General features: G+C 43.9%; 1 protein-coding gene across 1 annotated transcript in view; it reads right to left on the bottom strand.

Moving 5' to 3' along the window:
- The window catches only part of KLHL12 (kelch like family member 12), a 78,611-nt gene that overhangs the window by 27,909 nt on the left and 25,148 nt on the right, over nt 1-25,554 (bottom strand). Inside the window, exons 4-6 of the mRNA XM_038379604.2 lie at nt 15,393-15,542; nt 14,538-14,652; nt 8,737-8,843 (exon numbers count right to left, since the gene is read on the bottom strand). Of these exons, the coding sequence (XP_038235532.1) occupies nt 8,737-8,843; nt 14,538-14,652; nt 15,393-15,542 (372 nt within the window). The remainder of the gene's footprint in view (nt 1-8,736; nt 8,844-14,537; nt 14,653-15,392; nt 15,543-25,554) is intronic.

The raw sequence follows: 25,554 nt of genomic DNA, 5'->3' as shown, positions 1-25,554 counted from the left end.
CTACAAACCTGAGAAATCTTCTGTGAGCACAGAAGACAGAAATGTGAAAGTATGCGTCCTTTAAGTCGAGGGCAGAATACTAATCTCTTGAGTCCAGGGAGGGAATGAAGGAGGCCAGGGTGACCATGCAAACCTCAGTTTCTTGAGATATCTGTTGAGGCGATGCAGGTCCAAGATAGGTTGGAGCCACCCTTGTGCCTTTGAGATTAAGAAATATTGGGAGTAAAACCCCTGCCCTCTCAAGTATTGAGGAACTTCCTCCACAGCCCCCATACGTAGGAAGGACTGGACCTCCTGGATAAGGAGCTGCTCATCAGAAGAGTTCCTGAAGAGGGATGGAGATGGTGGGTGGGTGGGAAGGGTGGATAAAAACTGAAGGGTATATCTGACTGTCACTGTACTCGGGACCCATCGGTCCAAAGTTATGGATGTCCAAGCCAGGCTGAAGAGCAACAGAGGGTCCAAAAATAAAAGGGGGTGGCAGATCTGAAATGACAACTAGTGCAGTGCCCTCAGGCACATCTTCAAAAGGCCTGCCAAGGTATCTGAGTCCCCAACTTGGAGGCTGAGGTGGACAGGAGTGGTTGGCACCATTTATAACCTCTGCTTTTTCTTTTGTAGAGCTCCTGTCTTGGAGATCTGGAGAACTGAGGAGGCTGCTGGAGCATTAGAATCTCCTTCCTTAGAGGTTTTTAAGGTCAGGCTTGACAAAGCCCTGGCTAGGATGATTTAACTGGGACTTGGTCCTGCTTTGAGCAGGGGGTTGGACTAGATGACCTTCTGGGGTCCCTTCCAACCCTGATATTCTATGATTCTATGATTAAGTGTTTTCTGGAAGCAGATGGAGCATACAGGCCTAAGGATCGTAGGGTGGCCTTTGTGTCCATGATTTCTCGTGTCCTTCTGCCCCGAGAAAAGGGAGAAGCCTTCAAATGGATTGATTGTTGGACCTTGTGGGGAAGGCTGGAGAACTGGAGCCAGGAACAGTGCCTCACGGTGACTGCGGAGGCCGTTGTTTGGGCCGGCGAGTCAGCAGCATCCAGCATCTGGAGAGAGGTCCTGGCCATGTTCTAACCCTCTTCTACGAGGACTGCAAACTCCTGTCTTGAATCTTGAGGCAGAGAGTCTTTGAATTTATTCAGGGAGTGCCATAGATTAAAATTGTATCTCCCCAGCAAACCTTGCTGATTGGCAATATGCAGTTGGTGGCTACCCATGGAATAAACCTTTCTTCCGAAAAGGTCCAGTTTCTTAGCGTCTTTCTGTTTCAGGTAGCTCTCGACTGGCCCTACCTGTCCCATTCGTTAGCTGCGAATACCACAAGGGACCCAGGGGAAGGATGTGAGTACAGGTAATCGAACCTACTTGCTGGCACATAATACTTTTTCTCTGCCCTCTTCGAGGTGGGGACCAGAGAAGAAGTAGTTTGCCACAGGGCCTTGACTGGTCCTATCACTGCCTCACTGATGGGTAGGGCAACTTTGGATAGAGCTGCTTCAGCCAGGATATCAATAAAGCTGTGTGATGTCTCTTTGAGCTCCTTGATCTCCAAGCCCAGGCTTCAAGTGACCTGCTTCAGCGGGTCCTGATGGGCCTTAAAATTGTTCTGGGGAAGTAGGCTACTGGGACACGACAGCTTCGTTTGGGGAGGAGAAGGAAGCACTCCTTCCTCTTCCTCCATTATGTCCACTTGTGGCTTCTCCTGGACTTCAGTATCAGGGTCAGTATTGGAGTTGGTGGTCTGGTGCCGAGCAGAAAGGAGCAGTATCCTGTCTCCTGGAGGCCACCAAGTAGGAGCAGTGGGAGACATGCCTTGGTACTGGGGGAAACCCCCAGGGGTTCCAATAGGACCATGGCATTGGCCAGTGACCCACCGGTTAGGTGCCTGCTGGGGGCCCAGCAGTGAAGCTCAACGGGGGATAGGCTAGGTATCGATGGTGGGCTTTTGGTGATACACAGAGTTCCCCCATAGACTCCGAAGAGGATTCCTCTTGGCATCCATGGTGGGAAAGGTATCCACTTCCATATGGTGCTGGTATTCTGGGGACCAGCAGCATGCCAGGGAATGTGGGGCTTCCCCCTGGATGGTAATAGGAAGGCGCCTTACACACCCTGTTCCCTCCTGCTTTCAGATGCTAGAACTGGTACGTGCCCCAGTGGGGTTGGAGGGACTGGGAAAGAGAGAAGGTCCCTAGCCTCCTAAAAAGCCTCCAGGGTCAACGGCACAGTCAGTCCATTGGTACCGCGGTGGTTCCCTGGTATCAGAGGAAGGTCCTAGCACCAGACTCAACACCTTTGGCGGAGTCAATGGTGCTGACGTGGACCAGGGATAGAAGAGCGGCCTGGCATGGGTCTCACTCCCTCTCCCCACTTGTCTCTCTTCTGCACCAGCGAGTGTCCTCTCTCAATGTGCTGCTTTTTGTGCTTCTTCCTTGGCACCAGCAATGGAAAACGGTGCTGGGGGAGTGCTTTGCACCAATGCCAAAGTACTTGGAGCCAAACTGAAGTGGCTCAGCTCTGAGGACAGCTTCCATGAGGATAGATTTTAGTCTTATGTCCAGGTCCTTTTTAGTGCAGGGTCTGAAGTCCCAACAAATTTTGCATTTGTCCTTTACATGAGTTTTCCCCAAACACTTTAAGTCACTTGACTGTAGGTCACGCATGGGCATAGGTTTGCCACAAGAGGCACAAGGCTTGAAGCCTGGGGACCAGGGCACACCCAGCCCCTGGGGCAAAAAGTCCTTTGACAATAGGAACTATATACACTATCACAACTTGGAAAAACTATATACACTATGTATGAAGAAAGAGGCTGAAATCTCTGGGAAGTAATCTTGTCAAGGCAAGAAAGGATCATTCCAGAAACCGTCCTGGGCTGAGGAACTGAGAGGGTGTGGGGCCGGCAGTGCCCTTATATCAGCATATACGCACACGACTCCAGAGGGTGGTAGAGCCAGCCCAACCGATACCACTAAGGGAAAAATCTCTGGCAACAGTGCATGTGGCGTGCACACACCTAGCATAAAATGGATATGAGCAAGCACTTGAAGAAGAAACAAAACCTTCACTAATAAAGTTTTGCAGATGACACACGAACTGAGAGAGTGGTAAATAATGAAGAGGACTAGTCATTGATTCAGAGTGATCTGGATTGGTTGGTAAGCTTGGTGCAAGCAAACAATATGTGTTTTAATACAGTTAAATGCGAACGTATCCATCTAGGAACAAAGAACTTAGGCCATACTTACATGGTGGAGGACTCTATACTGGGAAGCAGCGACTCTGAAAAAACATTTGGGGGTGGTGGTGGATTATCAGTTGAACATGGAGCTCCCACTGTGACGCTGTGGCCAAAAGAGCTAATGCAATCCTTGGATGCATAAACAGGAATCTTGAGTAGAAGAAGTTTTTTTACCTCTATATTTGACACTAGTGTAACTGTTGCTGGAGGTGTATAGTTCTGGTGTCCACAAGTCAACAAAGATGTGGATAAATTGAAGAGGGGTCAGAAAAGAGCCACAAAAATGATCAAAGGATTAGAAAACATTCCTTATAATGAAAGACTCGAAAACCTCTACCTATTAAGCTTAACAAACAGAAGGTTAAGGGGTGACTGGATTATAGTCTATAAGTACCTACATGGGGAATATTTAATAAGAGGAGGTTACTCACTTGTGCAGTGAGGGACGTTTTTCCGAGATGAGTGTCCCTGTGGGTGCTCCACTCCAGGTGTTGGTGCGCCCCTGCACCTTTGCTGGGAGATTTTTACAGCAGTACTCACACAGGCTGCATACATACAGTGCCTGCCTCGTGCGCCTGTCGTGTCTCAATAGCACACGTACGTGGCCAGGCTCCTTAGTTCCTTCTCTATAACGGAAACCGCTCCAACTCCGAAGTAGAGGGGAGTAGGGTGGATAGTGAAGCACCCACAGGGACACCCATCTCGAATAACTTCAGTTACTGTACCTGTGAGTAACCTCTTCTTCGAGAGATGTTCCACTGTGGGTGCTCCACTCCAGGTGACTGAAAAGCATCGTCTCTTGAGATGGTAGGGACTTCGGAACTGATAAGAAAGCTGTACACAGCACAGCTCAGCCCATACAAGTATCAGTTAGGGGTCCCTGAATAAGAGCATAGTGTTTTGCAAAGATGTGTTCAGAAGCTCAAGTGGCAGCCTTGCAAATACCTGCAAGGGGAACGTTACATAGGAAAGCTACAGATGTTGACAGGGATCTGGTGGAGCGTGCTCTAATAGAAGTTGGAGGAGTCATGTTCTTCAGTTGATAACAAAGGTGAATGCAACCTGCTATCCAATTGGAAAGTCTCTGATTAGAGACAGCTGTACCTCTGGAGTGTTCCGCAATTGAAACAAAGCGTTTTGGGGAATTCCTAAAGGGTTTGGTCCTATCCAAGTAAAAGGACAAAGCTTTGCGCACATCCAGCATGTGCACTGTCAACTCAAAAGTGTTTGTATGCGGCTTAGGGAAAAAGGTAAGTAAGTGGCTAGGTTCACTGATGTGAAAAGCTGAGTGCACCTTGGGAAGAAATTTGGGGTGCAGTCGAAGGGTGACTCTGTCGTTAAAAAAATATAGTGTACGGTGGATCCACCAGGAGCACTCTGATTTCTCCTGCATGTCTGGCGGAGGTAATTGCCACTAAAAACGCAGTTTTCATAGATAGGTGCAGGAGAGAACATGTCGCTAGCGGTTAAATTGGTTGTTGCATCACACGTTAGGACTAAGTGATGGTCTCAAGGCGGAGTGGGTGGCTTAAATGTCTGGGTATAGGGACTGGAGGCCCTTGAGGAACTGCTTTGTGATGGGATGAGCAAAGATAGTAGTTTCCTCAGTCTTGTGGTGAAACACCATAATTGCAGCTGGATGGACTTTGATGGAGCTGAGGGAGAGTCCAGATAGTTTAAGCTCTAAAAAAGGTAGTCAAGTATTAATGGAAGAGGTGCGGAAGTAGGAGTGTTTTTTTGGCAGAGCACCAGTGCGTGAATCTTGTTCATTTATGAAAATAGGTGGTATGTGTGGAATGTGTCCTGCTATGTGAAAGTACCCTTTGTACCTGTTCAGAGCAGTCTAGTTCTTGTGACAAAGCTCTGTCCTTGTCTCCGTGAGTCCTGCGTTTCCTGGCGGATTTCGCTAGCCTCAGAGGCTCACTGTGACCCTCCACATAACCCTTCTCTCTCTAGAGACAAGGGTCACAGTCTACTGAGCCATTTTCATCATAAGCCAGCGAGGGAAGTTAGGAGAAGTTATCCTCCCTTGCACAGTCTCTGTTGTCTCCCAGTCTCAGTGATTAAATCAGGGGGTGGGGGGCAAAGTGGGGAGCCCGGGCCCCCTCTCTACTCCGGGCTCCAGCCCAGGGACCCTAATAGTATTGGCTATGGTAGCTGACCTTTTAGAAACATGACATGTACAATTCCCTGGGCTACTTCCTCACAGCAGTCCCCACTTCTTCAAGCTCCACTTCACCTTTACCTCAGGGCCTCCTTCCTTGTGCCTGATATGGTGTGTATTGCTCACTCTCTCCAACAGCATGACTTCCTCCCATAGCTCCTGACATCCACACCCACCTGACTAACTGGGAGGCTTTTAACTAGTTTCAGCCAGTCCCCGATTGGCTTCAGGTGTCCCAGTCAACCTAGTGTTCTCCATGCCTTCTGGAAAGTTCTTAATTGGCCCCAGGTGTCTTAATTGACCTGGAGCAGCTGCCATTTAACTTATCCTGGTACTAGGGATTTGTTTATCCTGGAGCTAATATATCTATCTCCCACTACTTTTCTATATCCATCTGGCCTTGCCCCATCACATTCCTCACTGAAGAGCTATGCTTTGAGGTGTAGGCTGGGGTGGTGTAGTCGACCGCTTTGCTGTTATAATAGGTTTGGAAGAAGGGGCAGCAGAATCAGCAGGCAAATTGACATCCTGGTAAGAAAAGGGTACCATGCCTGCCTGGGCCACTTAGCAGCTATAAGTATGACCCTGGAAGGGTCTGTCTGTATTTTGAGCCACACTGTGTAGAAGTGGCATCGGGGGGAATGCATACAGTAATTTGCCACTCCATTGGATCATGAACGCGTCCCCCAGGGAGTGTTTCCCTAGGCCCACTCTGGAGTGGGATTCCAGATACTTGGTTTTGCAGTTGCAAAAAGTCCAGTTTCGGGTAGCCCCATATTTTGAATATGTTGTGTAATATGATCTTGTTTATCTCTCGTAAGTGATCTAGGGGAAATGCTCTGCTGAGCTCATCCGCAGTAGTGTTTAAAGAACCGGATAGGTAAGAAGCTGAAATCTGGATATTGAGTTGGACACACCAATTCCAAAGCTTCATAGCTTTGGTGCAAAGAGAGTGGGATCAAGCTCCCTCTTGTCTCTCTATAAAAAACATGCAGGCGATGTTGTCAGTCATGATCCTGATGCTTTAGTTTTGGATGAAGGGGAGGAATTGGAGGCAAGTATTGCACACTGCTCAGAGTTCTAGAAGGTTTATGTGCAAAGAAGCTTTGGTAGGGAACCAAAGTCCCCGAGTAGTATGATACCCCATGTGTGCTCCCCAGCCAGTGAGGGGTGTGTCTATAGTAATTATAATGGAGGGGGAGTTCTATAGGAATGAGATTCTGGATCAGAGATTGTGTGGAAGGGTCCATCATATGAGTGAGTCCTTGACTTTGGTAGGGATAGATAGAAGTCTGTTTAGACTGTGTACATTTGGTCTGTAGACAGTGGTCATCCAGCCTTGGAAACACCGCATGTAGAGGTGTGTTTCTCTGACCACAAAAGTACAAGAGGCCATATGGCCCAGAAGTTGCAGGAAGTCTCAGGCAGTGACCTGAGGGCTGTTCCGCAACCTGGCGATCAAATTTCTTATGGTGTTGAATCTGTCGAGTGGGAGAGATGCGAGTTCCGTTAATGAATCGAGGTGTGCACCTATGAACTCCAGTTGTTGGGTAGGAATCAATGTGGATTTGTTTTCATTTATTTGTAGGCCAAGACCCTGGAAAAAGTTGACTGTCATCTGTGTGGATCAAATGGCCTCCTCGAGACTCCACAATTTGAGGAGGCAATCATCCAGGTAAGGAAAAATTATGACTCCTTTTTTCCTTAGGTGAGCCATTACCACCGCGAGAATTTTGGAAAAGACACGGGGAGCTATTGAGAGGCCAAAGGACAGAACTCTGTACTGGTAGTGCTGTGAGCCCAGAACAAAGTGGAGAAAACGCCTGTGGGCAGGATGTATAGTTACATGAAAATAGGCGTCCTGCAGGTTGAGGGCTGAAAACCAATCTCCCTGCTCCAGTGCTGGAATTATGGTTGTGAGGGTAACCATTTTGAATTTTTGCTTTTTGATGAACTTGTTGAGTCATCTGAGGTCGAGAATAGGCTGCCATCCTCCATTTTTCTTTTCTGTTAAAAAAATAACGGGAGTAAAACCCCTTTCCTTTGTGCTGGTTGGGCACTGTCTCCACTGCTCCTATTTGCAGGAGATGTTGTACCTCTTGGTAGAGCAAGTGGTCGTGAGAGGGGTTCCTGAAGAGGGACAGGGTGGGTGGCGGGTATGGATAGGAAGGGAATGGAGTAGCCCATTCTGATGACCTCTAGGGCCCATTTGTCGGTAGTAATGTTCTGCCATTTGTGGTAAAAAAGTAGCAAATGGTACCGAAAAATATGGGTAGGTAATATGAGCGCTGGAGTGGGTGGAAAGTCTTCTATACCCTTCACCAAGGCTTCAAAACTGATTGTGAGGTGGTGGGGGTTGGGAAGGTGTTGACAGAGTGGAACAGTGGCATTGGTGCCCAGATCTCTGGCGTTCTTGCTGTTGGTGATCATATGGCCCGTGGCATTGTCTTGCCCAGCCCCTGAGCTCCGGGCCTGGGAGGCTGTCCTTCCTCCCCCGCAGACACCTGGCACATCCGATGAAGTGAGCTGTAGCTCACGAAAGCTTATGCTCTAATAAATTGGTTAGTCTCTAAGGTGCCACAAGTACTGCTTTTCTTTTTGCGAATACAGACTAACACGGCTGCTACTCTGAAACCTGTCATGATGTGTCTATGTTATCAATATTAAGACTAATGACCATCAGTGACATTTTTCCTCCACAGATCTTACTGTGCTCTACCAACTTCACTCATTTATTATACACTGTTTATACATTACTGTGTATAAACTATATAAAGTATAAACTATATACTGTTTATTTCACCACTGAAATACAGCATCCTCTGGATAGAACTTGGCAGCTGTTTAACAGCTAATAGCAACACTACACAACAGCTTAAGAGAGGAAATGGAGAATACTGAATCTAACTTCAGTCGTAATTTAAGGAAGTAGATTACAATCACCCAAGCTGGAATCTGGCCAGAACACAGAAACTCATACAAACCCTTGCAAAAAGTTTCAGGGGAATTTTTAACCGCCATTAAGAGCTTGGGATCTAAATTTAGTATCTCACCTAAAAGAGTACTTGGTACTGAGTTGGGACACCAGTGCACATCTCAGGCAAGCAGAGGAAGAATGGTGAATCATTAACATTTCTGGCAACATTTAAATCTCAGCAGTCCCTCTGAACATAAAGCTCCAATTCTAAGCGGAAGAGAATGGACAGTCCATACGAGGAACACTAAGCAATTATCCCCTTATCAGAATGTTTAGGCCTATCGGTATTTTGATCCATTACATTTGCAGGACCCACTGGTGGTGAAAAATGTGGTAAAGCAGATGATTCCTTACTGGCAAGAAACTCCACTCCTGAGTCTTTGGGTCATATTTTTCCACCACGTCAATAGGTGACTGCTGACTACCAAAGCCTCCAATCACTAGCAGAACCTCGTTAGCCCCTGTAGAAAAAAAGACCAGAGTCAAGTTAATTCCTCTGCCACCAAAGGGTCACCTTTAGTGAAGCTTTTGGATCCATCCTGGAGGGATAGTCTGTGCCAGGAATGATGGGGCACAGCTGCCTCTTTAACTGAATATTGTCACTGCTCTGTCTCTCTCCCCGTTCCAAACAGACAATATTCAGCCTTCCCCACACCTCAAAGCAGCTGGTGGAGGGTGCATGCTCCTCCTAGCTTATTCTCACAAGAATGGTTCTCCTTTCTCATCATCTAAGCTACCCCTCAGATGCAGGCCAGAGAGAGCACCCTCCCTCATTCACCATTTCACTGTGAATGCCCTATACCCCCCTCATGCAACCACAGTTGCTGCTGTACCTACCTAGCTACCCCACTGAAGCACAGTGGGAGACCTATCCTGATGGAAAGAAGCAAATCAGCTACAAAATACTCATAATTAAAGGTAGAAGGGATGATTTGGGGGAAGAATTTTTTCTGAAAATATTAAAATCCAAATAAAGTCATTTTCACGTGACCATGAAGTTAATTGTGTTGAATATTTCTCCTATAAAGGAAAGAAAAGAATTCAGTGCCCTTTTTGCTTCCTTATCATGTATAAGGAAGGCTTGAAAGGATTTTTCCTGCCTGTTCTGTTTAGCTTAGAAATATCAAGAATATCACATTTCCTCTTCTGTTTTTTCTGGAGGTCTCTTGAAGGCCCAAACTACTGGAATGGGAGCCTGTTAAGCCCCTACTTAAAGGGGAGCAGTGCTGGATCTTTAACAAGGAAACTTATTTTCCCTCCAATGTTTGTCAGGAGTTTAAGTAAATAAATACATCAAAGAACAGTGTAATTGTTTCAAAATCTCTTCCCCCACTCAGTTGCCCAGTTTCACCTCCTTGCTACTCGTAATATCATCATCCTACTACTTCCCCAGTTTTCCATAATACTGCCAAGTAAAACAGGAATAGCCAAGCCCTGAAAAGAAAAAATCCTAAATATTCTGCCTAATCCTTCCTTCCACATCAAAGAGAAGGAAAAAAAAAATCAAAATATTTCTTTCCTTTGCAGTCACCTTAAAACTATGTAAACAAGCAAATGATTTTGAAGCATGTATTATAACCCAAAGCTCTATAGAGCTCTCTCTTGTTTCTGTCTGATTTCTGCCTCTTCTCTGAGGGTATGTCTACACAGCAATTTAAGCCCAGGTCTAAGGCAAGGCTCAAGCCAAACCCCCCTTGCATACACACTGCATATATGCGAACCTACGGCTCAGACCCAGGATCCCAGGACCCTGCAGGGCTGGAGGGTCCGAGTCATAAAATCATAGAAGTTTAGAGTTGGAAGAGACCTCAGGAAGTCATCTAGTCCAACACCCTGCTCAAAGCAGGACCAACCCCAGCTAAATCATCCCAGCCAGGGCTTTGTCAAGATGGACCTTAAAAACCTCTAAGGAGGGAGATTCCACCACTTCCATAGATAACCCATTCCAGCGCTTCACCACCCTACTAGTGAAATAGTTTTTTCTAATATCCAACCTAGATCTCCCCCACTGAAACTTGAAATCATTGCTCCTTGTTCTGTCATCTGTCACCACTGAAAACAGTCTAGCTCCATCCTCTTTGGAACCCCCTTCAGGTAGTTGAAGGCTGCTATCAAATCCCCCCTCATTCTTCTGTTCCACAGACTGACTAAGCCCAATGCCCTCAGCCTCTCCTCGTAAGTCATGTGCCCCAGCCCCCTAATCATTTTTGTTGCCCTCCACTGGGTTCTCTCCAATATGTCCACATCCTTTCTGTAGTGGGAGGCCCAAAACTGGACGCAATACTCCAGATGTGGCCTCAACAGTGCTGAATAGAGGGGAATAATCACTTCCCTCCATCTGCTGGCAATGCTCCTACTAATGCAGCCCAATATGCCATTAGCCTTCATGGCAACAAGGCACAGTGTTGACTCATATCCAGCTTCTCGTCCACTGTAATCCCCAGGTCCTTCTCTGCAGAACTGCTGCGTAGCCAGTCAGTCCCCAGCCTGTAGCGGTGCAGGGAATTCTTCTGTCCTAAGTGCAGGACTTTGCACTTGTGCTTGTTGAACCTCATCAGATTTCTTTTGGCCCAATCCTACAATTTGTCTAGACCACTCTGGACCCTATCCCTACCTTCCAGCGTATCTACTTCTCCCCCAATCTTAGTGTCATCTGCGAACTTGCTGAGGGTGCTATCCATTCCATCATCCAGACCTTTAATGAAGATATTGAACAAACCCAACCCCTGGGGCACTCTGCTAGATACCAGCTGCCAACTAGACATCGAGCCATTGACCACTATCCATTGAGCCCGACGATCTAGCCAGCTTTCTATCCACCTTATAGTCCATTCATCCAATCCATACTTTTTTAATTTGCTGGCAAAAATACTTTGGGAGACCATATCAAAAACTTTGCTAAAGTCAAGGTATATCACATCCACCGTTTCCCGCACAGCCCCAGAGCCAGTTATCTCATCATAGAAGGCAATCAGGTTGGTCAGGCACGACTTGCTCTTGGTGAATCCATGTTAACTATTCCTGATCACCTTTCTCTCCTCCAAGTGATTCAAAATGGATTCCTCGAGGACCTGCTCCATGTCGTCTCCGGGGACTGAAGTTCCCCAGAATCTCCTTCTTCCCTTTTAAAAAGATGGGCACTAAATTTGCCTTCTTCCAATTGTCCAGGACCTCTCCAATCGCCACAAGTTTTCAAAGATAATGGCCAATGGCTCTGCAATCACATCAGCCAACTTCCCCAGCATCCTCAGATGCATTAGATCTGTACCCATGGACTTGTGCATGTCCAGCTTTTCTAAATACTCCTTCACCCGTATTTTCACCACTGAGGGCTGCTCACCTCCTCCCCATACTGTGCTGTTCCGTGCAGCAGTCTGGGAGCTGATCTTGTCTGTGAAGACCGAGGCAGAAAAAGCATTGAGTACATCAGCTTTTTCTACAGCATCTGTCACTAGGTTGCCTCCCCCATTCAGTGAGGGTCCCACACTTTCCCTGGCCACCTTCCTGTTGCTAACACACCTGTAGAAACCCTTCTTGTTACCCATCATATCCTTTGCTAGTTGCAATTCCAATTGTGCTTTGGCCTTCCTGATTACACCCCTGCATGCTCGAGTAATATTTTTATACTCTCCCTTGTCATCTGTCCAAGTTTCCAGTTTTTGTAAGCTTCCTTTCTGTGTTTAAGTTCCCTGAAAATTTGTCTGTTAAGTCAAGCTGGTTGCCCGCCATATTTGCTATTCTTTCTGCACATCAGAACACAAGGACACACATTCTGTCCTTGTGATATATTTTGTACCCTGGTATTACTGTGTCCCACTGATTATCCTCATTCCACCAAGTTTCTCTGATGCCTATTATATCAATATCCTCATTTAATACGAGGCACTCTAGTCCACCCATCTTATTATTTAGACTTCTAGCATTTGTATATGAGCACTTAAAAAAAATTGTCACTTTTCAGCTGTCTGCCTTAAATGATGTAATTGAATGGGACTCTTATGACTGTTTCTCATCAGATGCTACCCACGTTTTATCATCTTCCATCCTCTTCTCCTTACTAGGTCGTAGAGAATCTCTAGTAATAGATCCTCCCCTAAGGGATGTCTCTGTCCGAACCACGTGCTCTTCCGCACCTGTCTGCTTTCCCCCAGCCCTTAGTTTAAAAACTGCTCTACGATCTATTTAATTTTAAGTCTAATTTTAATTTTAGCAATCTGGTTCCATTTTGTTTTAGGTGGAGCCTATCCTTCCTGTATAGGATCCCCTTTCCCAATGGTGACCCAGTTCCTAATTCATCTAAACCCCTCCTCCATATACCATCATCTAATCCATGCATTGAGACCCTGCAGTTCTGTCTGTGCATGGAACTGGAAGCATTTCAGAGAATACTACCTTGGAGGTCCTAGACTTCAATCTCTTACCTAGCAACCGAAATTTGGACCCCACTCCTATCCTTCCCTATGTCATTGGTACCTACATGTAATACGACACTGGCTCCCCGCAGCACTACATACAAGTCTATCTAGATGTGTCAAGAGATCCACAACCTTCACACCAGGCATGCAAGTCACCATATGGTTCTTCTGGTCATCACAAACCAAGGTATCTATGTTTCTAATGACCGAATCTCCCATAACTATTACCTGTCTCTTCCTAATAACTGGAGTTCCCTCCCATGGAGAGGTGTCTTCAGTGGAAGAGGATACCACGACATCATCCAGAAGGAGGGTCCCAACTATGGGATCATTTCTTTCTGCTCCAGTTGGATGTTCTCCTTCCCTGAGACTTTCTTCCTCCTCAACCATGCTAACCCACCAGTCAGTGCTTGTTTCTCAGGCCCAGAAGCAGCACTCCACCGTCTTCAGCTGCTCTGTGAATGCCACCAACAACCAGGAATTCTTTTTCGCTATGTCCCTCAGCTATATCCCTGGTTGTTATGATACTTCTCGTGGGTCTGTAAATACAGGAGAATCAACCGTCCTGTATTTGAAATGTTCATTAGAATAGTGCAGAGCTCTATGGGCACCATGCTTCTGTCAGAGATGGCGACACCGAAAACTGTTGCATGTGTTTGTGACTTTTTTTTTTTTTTTTAAATTATGGATATGGATGGCATTATGGGATGGAGACGGTTGCATGTTGAGAACCTAAGTCCCTGGCTGAGTCATTTCTATCCCACAACACACTGCAAAAACTTCCCAAAAGAGATTGCACTAGACAGTGGTATGTGGCACACTGGGATAACTTCCTGTGGTGCAGTGCACTTTGCATCAGTACAAGCACTCCTGGTCAGTACACGCAGCACCGACACAAGCAATCAAGCATGCACGTGCCCATGCAGATAATTAACCAGTGGAGCAATTTACCTAGGGATGTGGTGGATTCTCCAGCACTTGAAGTCTTTAAGCCAAGATTAGAATGTCTTTTACTGAAAATCTGATGATCTTATAGACTCAAGATATGAGTCTAAAAGATCTGCTCTGGCTCATCTAGAAGTTACTGGGCTGAATACAAGGTTAACTGGGTGAAATTCTATGGCCTGTGTGTTATGCAGGAGGTCAGACTAGATAATAATAGTTCCAGGGTGGGAGTTGTCAAGAGAGATGAAAAGCATTTTTCCCCTGCAAAAGGGCTGGCATGCTGCATCTGCAGGCCAAGAGCAACTGACCTCTAACTACGTTGCAATCAACTGAGCTCAACTATGCAGACCTGTCAGAAAGGCAGATCATACCTTCAAATAAGAAGGGGGTTTGCTAAAGCATGTGTCAAAGAGAGGCAAAAGGCTTATTTTTGCTCTTTAACACTGAAGTATCTCTTCACTTCCTACCTCCCTGGTGTTTTTAATGATCCTGGTAAATGGGTAGAAAGAAACTATCTTTCTACAGGACCGGAATTTAAGGCGATCTGGTCACTATTAACAGCTCTGCCACAAATTTACTGTTTGTTCTGAGTCAAATCACTTCCATTCTCTCTCTCTCAGTTTCCCCCTCTGTACAATGGGAGTATTACTTGTTTCCCAAAGGATTGTGAGAGTTAGCTCATTAGTATCTGTGAAGCACTGAGATCATCAGTCAGAAGGCACTAGACAGCATCTAAATACAATACCTGGCAATGTCCCAGAGAATCTCCTGAGTGTCCTTTCCTTTGTTGCTCACCTAGACGTGCTCTGGTCCTGGGTCCCTGCATCTGACTCCGGAGCTCAGGCCTTAGGTGGAATTTCTTAGCTTCATCTACAAGGTCTCTGCACTGCAAACTGCACCGTATAAAAGGCTGGGGGAAAACATGCATATGTTGTATGTTTGATTTGTTTTAAATTCCCTAGAAACAATCATATTAGAACCAGTTCCACTGGATTTAAATGACAATAGAATTCTGACTTGCATGATGACCTGCTGGCAACAGAGAAAAGCTGCAAGTGCTACAGACAAAAAAAGGCCAAAAACCTGCACAGTGCTAGATACTGCAGGGCTCCCTAACTGTGGAAGAACAAACAAGACGGAGTAAATTACCAAACTAAGATAAACCAATTTAAGCAATATTTAAACCAGTTCAACTACGGGCAGCCCCTGGGCCAGCAGCAGCAGTTTGGGTGTGTGGGAGGGAGCTCAGGGCTGGGGCTTGGAGTGCAGGGCGGTGCTTACCTCGGGGGGAGAGGGGGCTCCCCTGCTCCCACTGGCATGTCCCTGCAGCTCCTAGGCAGAGGGGCCAGGGGGCTCTGCACACTGCCTATGCCCACAGGCACGGCACCTTGGGGTTCCCGGCCAATGGGAGCTGCGGAGCCAGCGCTTGTGGCGGGAGCAGCACGCAGAGCCCCCCTGGCCGCCCCTCCCCCTAGGAGCTGCAGGGACATGCTAGTCGGGGCCGGGAGCCTGCCAGCCCCGCCAACCCTACCCACCCTGCACAGGTCCTGGACAACATGCCGCCACCCGCTCCCCCCCAGAGCCCACAGCGCCCCCAGACCGCTCCCGCCCCAAGTTTTAGTTGGGGTATGATCACTGTGCTGTTTATACCTCAGTGTCTATGACATCTGTGATGTAGCGGGGGGTAAGAAGCGGCATGCGCACGTACTGCAGCAGCTCTGGCAAGGAGTCCTCCCGTTCCTTTTTTGAGTGTTTCACCCAATTTATAACTGCCTCAAAAACAGGTTCTTCAGAATCCACCTAAAAAGAAAAAGCACTGATCAGACTTCAGAGGGTTGTTCCAGTGACTGGATTTGGGACAAGCAATAACTTTCCAGCTTGTTGACATTGCTTCTCAGTTAGCAAAAAGGCCGAATTCTTAAGCAACAGTTTATCATGAGGGTTTCTAAGAATGATATTTACAAATGATCACCAAGAAATTCTCTTTGATTTTTCCTATTTAAAATGCCACCCAATTGTTTTCTTTTCTATCATCACCACCTCTCCCAATAGCTTTCTGGAACTTTCCATAGCCATAAGAATTTACTCGTGCTCCCATTAACCCTCTGCAGCCCCTATTCAAATGCCCAAACACTAACCTCTAACACCACAGGCTCTGGCTTTCTTGGTCCATTTCTCCACACTTGAAGAAACCAACCTTCAAATACCCACCTCCTCCCAGAGATATTTATTGACTCTGGAAAACTGAAATCTGTTGCAGAGAGGCCTGAGCACTTTGGCTAGGCTCTGAAAATACAAACTGTTTGACCGTAGGTAATTCCAGGGCACACTAAAAGTGCAACCACTGAGGAGAAGGCTCGTAAGTAATTAAGGTTTCAGCAAATCACTAGGGTTGGGCAAGAATCAGCAATGGGACATGAGTGCCCACCTTACTGCCAGCATGACTAGTGATTTTATTCCAGTCACATAGGAAAGCCAGCTCCACTTCCTATGCTTTGGATTCTGCATCTCAAGTCTTGCTTCAGAAGTAAGGGCAGTTCAGATGTTAGGTAGATGTAGGGGTCTGGTAAAACCTCACAGGTTTCAGCTACAAGATGACACCCCAGCTAAACCAAGTGAGCATATCAGCAAACCCTTGGAGGATGGGGTAGGTTTAAAGATGAGGCAAAGCTCTTACCAGGAGAGCTCAGAGAGCAGAGCCCCAGAGATAAGGGGGCAGTTCTACATATAGAAACTCACTCTGAAACATAAAGCATACAGCCAAGATCGGTCACTTCCCTTTAAACTATATCTGAAGTTAATTTTCTTCCTTTCAGTATTATACTTAGTGGGCTTGATCAAGAACACAGCATAAAATCTAAACATATCAAATGCATAAATTGATACTCTGAGAGCATCCTTGAAACACACAAGCAAGCAGAAGTGATCATGTCCTTCTCTGTTAATACCTGAACAGCAGATCCCCATACCTAACAAGTCTGCCACTAAAATCCCACTTTAGAGACAGGAGAAGCTGCTGTAAACCCCAGGAATTTGAACACCACCAGCTTCATTTCCTCCCCAGTGTAATGACTATAGCGTACTCACTGAAATAATGGCGGAGGCATATCTGAATGTTACAGGATCTTTAACTCTGTGAAAACAAGTGATATTGCCACTTACATAGTGTCCCCATGTGTGACATTGCACGCTCTATGATTTTATAAAAATATGCTAATAGATTCATAGATTCTAAGGTCAGAAGGGACCATTCTGATCATCTAGTCCGACCTCCTGCACAGCACAGGACACAGAATCTCACCCACCCACTCCTATGAAAAACCTCACCTATGTCTGAGCTATTGAAGTCCTTAAATCATGGTTTAAAGACTTCAAGGAGCAGAGAAGCCTCCCTCAAGTCAACCATGCCCCATGCTACAGAGGAAGGCGAAAAACCTCCAGGGCCTCTCCAATCTGCCCTGGGGGAAAATTCCTTCCCAACCCCAAATATGGCAATCAGCTAAACCCTGAGCATATGGGCAAGATTCACCAGCCAGATACTACAGAAAATTCTTTACTGGGTAACTCAGATCCCATCCATCTAATATCCCATCTCAGGGGATTTGGCCTATTTACCCTGAATATTGAAAGATCAATTACTTACCAAAATCCCATTATCCCATCATACCATCTCCTCCATAAACTTATCGAGTAGAATCTTAAAACCAGATAGATCTTTTGCCCCCACTGCTTCCCTTGGAAGGCTATTCCAAAACTTCACTTCTCTGATGGTTAAAAACCTTCGTCTGATTTCAAGTCTAAACTTCCTGGTGGCCAGTTTAGACCCATTTGTTCTTGTGTCCACATTGGTGCTGAGCTGAAATAATTCCTCTCCCTCTCCTGTATTTATCCCTCTGATATATTTATAGAGAGCAATCATATCTCCCCTCAACCTTCTTTTAGTTAGGCTAAACAAGCCAAGCTCCTTAAGTCTCCTTTCATAAGACAAGTTTTCCATTCCTCGGATCATCCTAGTAGCCCTTCTCTGTACCTGCTCCAGTTTGAATTCATCCTTTTTAAACATGGGAGACCAGAACTGCACACAGTATTCTAGGTGAGGTCTCACCAGTGCCTTGTATAATGGTACTAAAACCTCCTTATCCCTACTGGAAATGCCTCTCCTGATGCATCCCAAAACCGCATTAGCTTTTTTCACAGCCATATCACATTGGCAGCTCATACTCATCCTATGATCAACCAATACTCCAAGGTCCTTCTCCTCTTCCGTTACTTCTAATTGATGTGTCCCCAGCTTATAACTAAAATTCTTGTTATTAATCCCTAAATGCATAACCTTACACTTCTCACTATTAAATTTCATCTTATTACTATTACTCCAGTTTACAAGGTCATCCAGATCCTCCTGTATAATGTCCCGATCCTTCTCCGAATTGGCAATACCTCCCAGCTTTGTATCATCTGCAAACTTTATTAGCACACTCCCACTTTTTGTGCCAAGGTCAGTAATAAAAAGATTAAATAAGATTGGTCCCAAAACCGATCCCTGAGGAACTCCACTGGTAACCTCCCTCCAACCTGACAGTTCGCCTTTCAGTAGGACCCGTTGCAGTCTCCCCTTTAACCAATTCCTTATCCACCTTTTGATGTTCATATTGATCCCCATCTTCTCCAATTTAACTAATAATTCCCCATGTGGCACGGTATCAAATGCCTTACTGAAATCTAGGTAAATTAGATCCACTGCATTTCCTTTATCTAAAAAATCTGTTACTTTTTCAAAAAAGGAGATTTCAAAAAAGGAGATTAGGTTGGTTTGGCACGATCTACCTTTTGTAAAACCATGTTGTATTTTGTCCCATTTACCATTGACTTCAATGTCCTTAATTAATTTCTCCTTCAAAATTTTTTCCAGGACCTTGCATACTACAGATGTCAAACTAATCACCTGATAACCTCTAGGTGCTACAAGTACTCCTTTTCTTTTTGCGAATACAGACTAACATGGCTGCTACTCTGAAACCTGATAACATAAGAATCAGATGCTGCAGACACACACATTTCTTAACCAACAAGAGAACAAACAGGTAACTAACAAGTCATGATTGCAGTGTTTTTAAGCTAAACTCTCTTTCCCCTTTCCTTCATATCTCTTGGTCTTTTCAGACTGTAGATTCTTGGCAGAGACCATCTTCCTATGTGTTTCGAAGGCACCCAGCACATTGTGGGCACAAATATCTTTTTTAAGGCTCCAACCCTGCAAACGTTTACATATGTACTTAGCTTTACTTACACAAGCAGCTGCAGAGATGCCACTGGGACTGCTCATGCAAGTGAAAATAAGCACATGCATAGGTGTTTGCAGGCTCAGACTCCAAACAGTAATAACCTACATTACCAAGACTGCACCACAGATTACTGAAAATGAAGGAATTTTAAAAATACAACTATTTGTCACTAAATATGCTAGCTTTCCTTTCTGTTGTCCAAGCTGAACACAAAGTGTTAACAGTGATCTCAGCAGTGTCAAATCAGAATAACTTTGAAATGGATTGACTATGTGATAGATTAGTTGGTGCACTGATCTGTTGATACAAGAGAATGTAAGACTGTGTTAAGACTCTGCATGACAGAGTGAGAGGGACATGCCAGTGGGAGCCGGGGAGCCGCCCCTGAAGCGCCATCCCACAACCCTACCCTCTGCCCCAGCCCTGAGGTGCGCAGCCTGGGACTTCTGCTGGGGGAGGGGGCAGTGCGCAGCCCAGGACTGCTGCTGGTGCTTGGGGGGCTGGGCGGGAGGAAGAAGAGGTTGGCGGGGCTGGCAGAATCTCGGCTCCAACCGGTAGCCTGCAGCTTCTAGGGGGTGAGGTGGCCAGGGGGGGCTCCTGCCATAAGCGCCGGCTCAGCAACTCCCATTGGCCAGAAACTACAGCCAATGGGAGGTACAGAATCCATGACTTCCATGACAGACATGAAGCCTTATTCATAACCACAAGAGGCAAGAGGTCACAATGAGAGAGATGAGGGTGAGTAGGCTGTGGCCTCCACAAAGAAGAGGACCAGGAGGAACTCCACACAGCCAACAGTTTCCGATTGATACCAGGTCCTCAACGCAGAAACTTTGGAAGATCTCTCTCAAGATCAAGCTGGTCCAAGGGAACGGCAAGATGTATGGGACACATGTGGATGGAAGCTTGACCCAAACGCTAAGCAAATCAAATTTGCCCAAAGAGTTCTCAAAGTGTCCAAGGAAGACAGAAGCCGCTTGTTGGGGATTCAATACGCACAAGAATAGAAAGAACATTCTACCGGGGCAGGCAGGCAGACAACATGGTGTGCTGTCTTCCCAGAATCAAGACATGAGACATCATTCTAAGATTAGATAGGCTTCTGAAGTGAACATGCAACAATCTATTGGTCATGATTCATACTGGCAATAATGACACTGTATTGAGGAATATCTTGCAGATCAAAGATGAGTTAAGTGAAACTCGGAAACATAGTGAAGAATAACGTCTAAGCAATCTTTGAGATCCTTCCTGTCGCATGACAGAAGGAAGCTAGAAGGCCTAAGATTCTAGAAGTGAACTGCTGAATAAGTGAGCAGTGATGGAAACATTGGTACACTTTCTATGTGAGAGGGCCTGTATGGCCTCCACCTCAGGACAATCTCCTCTAGGACAGGCTAGCTAGAGTAGTCAACAGGAAATTAAACGAGTAACAAAAGGAGAGGGCAAAAAAAGCGAAAATATGAGCACTCATTTAACACAAAAATCAAGATGTTGAGAACAAAATTAATCAAGGAACCAAAGGACATGAAGAGAAGAAGTTGCCTTGCCTATACACCAGTGCTAGAAGCCTGTGTAATAAACAACAGGAACTAGAATTGCTCATTTATGAGCATAAATTCAATCTATTTGGTATTACTGAAACCTTCTGGGATGATTCCCATGATTGGAATGTTAAAATCAATGGTTATAACATACCTAGAAAAGGCCTGAGTGGGCAAAAGCGGAAGGGGAGTGGCACTCTATGTCAAAAAAGGAATTACCTGTTTCAGAGTCACTGATAACTCAGAAGAAAATGATCTTGGATGCTTATGGATCAATGTCAGGGTGGATAAAAATCAATGATTTAAAAAAAAAATTTTGTATTTGAACAGATTTTTCTGATAGGATTTTTTCCTCAAAAAGCATCTTATCTAAAGATAGTTTTATCATGGAATAGGGATTATAAATTCTAATTCTATAGTATGAGACAACATATTCATGTAATGTTTAAAAAAAGTTTTGTAAATGAGTTCCAATAGTTCATGAATTAGGGACCCAATCTTATAGGGTTCCAGGGGCTTCTGTATAGATTATTTAAGTTAATCTTTCTATCTACACAATGGGACTCGATGCTCAGTCTAGAAGATACCATCAGAGATACTTAGTTTTACAGTTCTCAAACTGTGGATTCGTGCCTCCAGAGATAACATGCTTGTTAACAGCAAAAATATTTTAAATAAATAAATAAATAAATAAATAAATAAATAGAGGTGAGAAATAACAGCCCTCAACCCTATTGTATACAAATTTGCAGAGGGACAAAGAGACAATCCCTTACCTCTCTCTAAAAGTGCAAAGTTTCAAAACGTTCAATGAATAGAAGATTGTTGGGAGTGGAATAGATCTGAACAAGGAGAAGTCTGGAGATAAATGTGAGAAGGGAGGGACAGGCAGTATAAAAAAAAGTGAAACCGTTTGAGCAGCATATTCCAGAAGCCTTGAGGTCTTTCTGAGTATAGCCTTCATTGATTTGAGATCTACCATACCATTATCTCACTGGAAGGGAAAACCTATAATGGCAGCAGGCCGTAAAAGAGACCCAGTTTGGGAATATGAACCATTCAAGAAATATATATTTGCTGATGATATTTTAAAGAAAGTCACACCAGTGAACTGGTGGAAGTCACTTAAGCACTTGGATTCAGAGACTGTTGAAGTGATAATCTCACTTTTAAATAGCAGTAGCTTCTTCTGCCGGTGTAGAAATAATGTTTTCTTCCTTTGGACTAATTCATTCCAAATTTAGAAATCGTTTGGGACCTGAAAAAGCAGGAAAGCTTTTTTTTCTTTTCCAGATTATGAACAAACAGGAAAATGAAGGTGAAGATGATAGTTAGCTGCAGAAGCCAATATTTTAAGTTTCTCATGTTGACCTGGCTGACAGTCAATTTTAATTTGGTCTTTTTTTAAATATTTCATTTAACTATTTTAGTTAAAAACCATTTTAACAAAAACAAACCAGATTTTAAAAAACTTGAATGTTTAACTAAATTCAAAAATTCATATGCTTGTTTTGTTAAAATATTATATGTTTGCGGTTGAAGAAAAAAAATCCAAAATACATAATATTGTTGTTTTAATTAAAACAATTTAAATGTCTGTCTGGTGATGTTCTCCTCCTAATACAGCATGGTAAGAAAAATCCTCCAAATATTACTGATTAACCTGTTGAATTGGAGATAGTTCACCTCCCAATGACTTCATAAAATATCTGCTTCAATTACCTTTGGTAAATGAAATAACCAAACAATCATTCATTTTCTGATATAGATGTAAAACTAATCAGAAAAGTTTTCAAAATAAATCACTGCTTAAAAATGTATAGCGTGTACCTTCTAAAAATGAAACCTACATCTATCTCTGAGTTGTAAAGAATATGTATTAAGGTTAAAACACCCAACAAGAATGAACTTTTATGTAGAAATCCATGATTAAATCGAGCCTTCCTGACTAGTGATTTAAATCAATTTGATTTACATCAAACCCACCCTGATCAATGTCCTAACAGAATAAAGCACAACATGGGGTATTAGTGGTGTCTGCTACAGACCCACAAATCACATTATAGTACAGGATGATTGTCTCCTTTCGCACCTATCTATAAAGTATAGGGAAAAAATGTTATGCAATCACAGGGGACTTGAATTTCAGTGACATCTGCTGGAGGTCTCATACTGTCAGTATTGAAACATCCTTGGAATTTCTAAACATTATAGATGAGAATGTCCTATTTCAAAAAGTGTTGCATCCAACATGGGGGAATTCTATATTAGACCTTGTCTTGATAGATAAAGAGGAACTGATCGCAGAACTAAAAATATACAGTAGCTTAGGAACAAGTGATCATAAGTTGATTACATTTATAATGTGGAAGCAGAATAAACTACAGACCAGTGATACACATACTTGATGCTTTAAAAGGAACCAGTTTTACAAAGCTGGAAACAATTATTAGCCAAATCAGCTGGGAGGAAGAATCAGAAAAATGTGAATGATATTTGGGAATTAACAACACTTTTCTAGATTCCCAAAAGCCACAATCCCACAACTGAGGAAGACGGGCTGTACTATTTAAAATTACTGATTTAGAGGGGACGTGAAGGCAGGTATACAAAATAAATATAAACAAATGGAAGGAAGGGGAAGTTAATAGTAATGAACATAAATCAGACGCTAACAATTATAGAAAACTGATAAGAGAAGAAAGGGACAAAAGGAGAAATGGTCAGCAGAATTAAGGACAATAAGGAGGAGCGTTTTAAATATATTAGGATCAAAAAGAATCCTAACAATGGTACTGGTCCATTATAAGATGGAAATGGTAGAAGTATCAATAATAGTGCAGAAAAGACAGAAGTGTTCACAAAATTCTTCTGTTCTATATTAGGAAAAAAACACTGATGATATAGTTATATCATATAACACACTAGTGGAAAGGAAAGAACCTCAGGAGGATGTCGAACAGCAGCTACTAAATTTAGACATTTTAAGATCAAACAGGTCCGGATTACTCTGTCTTTGTCTAGGTCCAACTTCCTTTTATAACAACTGGCACAATATTAGCTGTCTTTCGGTCTTCTGGAACTTTCCCAGTTCTCCAAGACTTATTGAAAATCAACATTAATGATCCAGCAAGATCCTCAGCCAGCTCTCTTAAAACTCTTGGATGCAAGTTATCTGGACCTACATTTCAAAATGTCTAACTTTAGTAGCTTCTGTTTCACATCCTCCTGAGATACTAATGAAATGAAAAGAGTGTTAAGCAGCAGCATATGATAAGATTATATCATGTTTTTCCCCATATACAGTACAGAAATATTTATTGAGCTCTTCTACTTTTTTGCATTATTACTGATAATTTTACCATTTCCATCTAGTAATGGAAATATTAGGATTGTTTTTGTTCCTAATATATTTAATAAATTCTCTACTGTCCTTAATTCTGCTAGCCATAGACATTTCCTTATATTCCTTATAAATTTTCTACAATTCCTAACTTCTTATTCATATTCATTACTATCAACTTCCCCTTTCTTCCACTTGTTATATATTTATTTTTTTTTAAAGCTGCCTTTACTTCCTCTCTGAACCAGGTCAGTTTTTTCACCAGCGTGGCCTTCTTCCTCAGTTACAGGATTGTGTTTTTTGGGGCATCTTGTAATGTGTTCTTAAATGATTCCCAATGATCATTTATATTTTTCTAATTAAATTCTTCCTCCGAGCTGATCAATCTTATAATTATTTTCAACTTTATGAACTTGGCCCTATTAAAACACCAAGTATATATATAACTGGTTTGAACTTTATTCTGCTTCCACATTATAAATGTGATGAACTTAGGATCACTTGTACTTAAGGTACCCATTAATTTTTAGTTCTGTGATCACTTCTTCTTTATCTATCAAGACAAGGTCTAACAAAGAATTCCCCCATGTTTGCTGCAACACTTTGAGAGTTAGGATATTGCCATCTATAATGTTTAGAAATTCCAAAGATGTTTCAGTATTAACAGCATGAGACCTCCAGCAGATGTCACTCAAACTGAAGTCCCACATGATCATACAGCGTTTTCCCCTACATAAGATAGATGAGAAAAGGAGTACTTGTGGCACCTTAGAGACTAACAAATTTATTAGAGCATAAGCTTTCGTGAGCTACAGCTCACTTCATCGGATGCATCACGAAAGCTTATGCTCTAATAAATTTGTTAGTCTAAGGTGCCACAAGTCCTCCTTTTCTTTTTGCGAATACAGACTAACACGGCTGCGACTCTGAAACCTGTCATAATATAGATGGAATCACAGAATAAAATATTAGAGTTAGAAGAGACCTCAGGAGGTCACCTAGTCCAATCCCCTGCTTAAAGCAGGACCAACACCAATTAAATCATCCCAGCCAGGGCTTTGTCAAGCTGGGTCTTAAAAACCTCTAAGGATAGAGATTCCACCACCTCCCTAGGTAACCCATTCCAGTGCTTCACTACCCTCCCAGTGAAATAGTGTTTCTTAATATCCAACCAAGACCTCCCCTACTGCAACTTGAGACCATTGCTTCTTGTTCTGTCATCCGTCACCACTGAATACAGCCTTGCTCCATCCCCTTTGGAACCCACCTTCAGGTAGTTTAAGGCTGCGATCAAATCCCCCTTCACTCTTCACTTCTGCAGACTAAATAAGCCCAGTTGCCTCAGCCTCTCCTCGTAAATCATAGGCCCCTGCCCCTAATCATTTCCACTGCCCTCTGCTGGACTCTCTCCAATTTGTTCACATCCCTTCTGTAGTGGTGGGACCAAAACTGGACACAATACTCCAGCCCCAGGAAAAATCATGGAGCAGGTCCTCAAGGAATCCATTTTGATGCACTTAGAGGAGAGGAAAGTGATCAGGAAGAGTCAGCATGGATTCACCAAGGCAAGTCATGCCTGACTAACCTAATTGCCTTCTATGATGAGATAACTGGCTCTGTGGATGACGGGAAAGCAGTGG

The sequence above is a fragment of the Dermochelys coriacea genome, chromosome 21 (genome assembly GCF_009764565.3).
Source record: "Dermochelys coriacea isolate rDerCor1 chromosome 21, rDerCor1.pri.v4, whole genome shotgun sequence".
Lineage (NCBI taxonomy): Eukaryota > Metazoa > Chordata > Testudines > Dermochelyidae > Dermochelys > Dermochelys coriacea.
The sequence above is the reverse complement of the archived record's forward strand: the minus strand, read 5'-3'. Positions and strand labels throughout refer to the sequence as shown.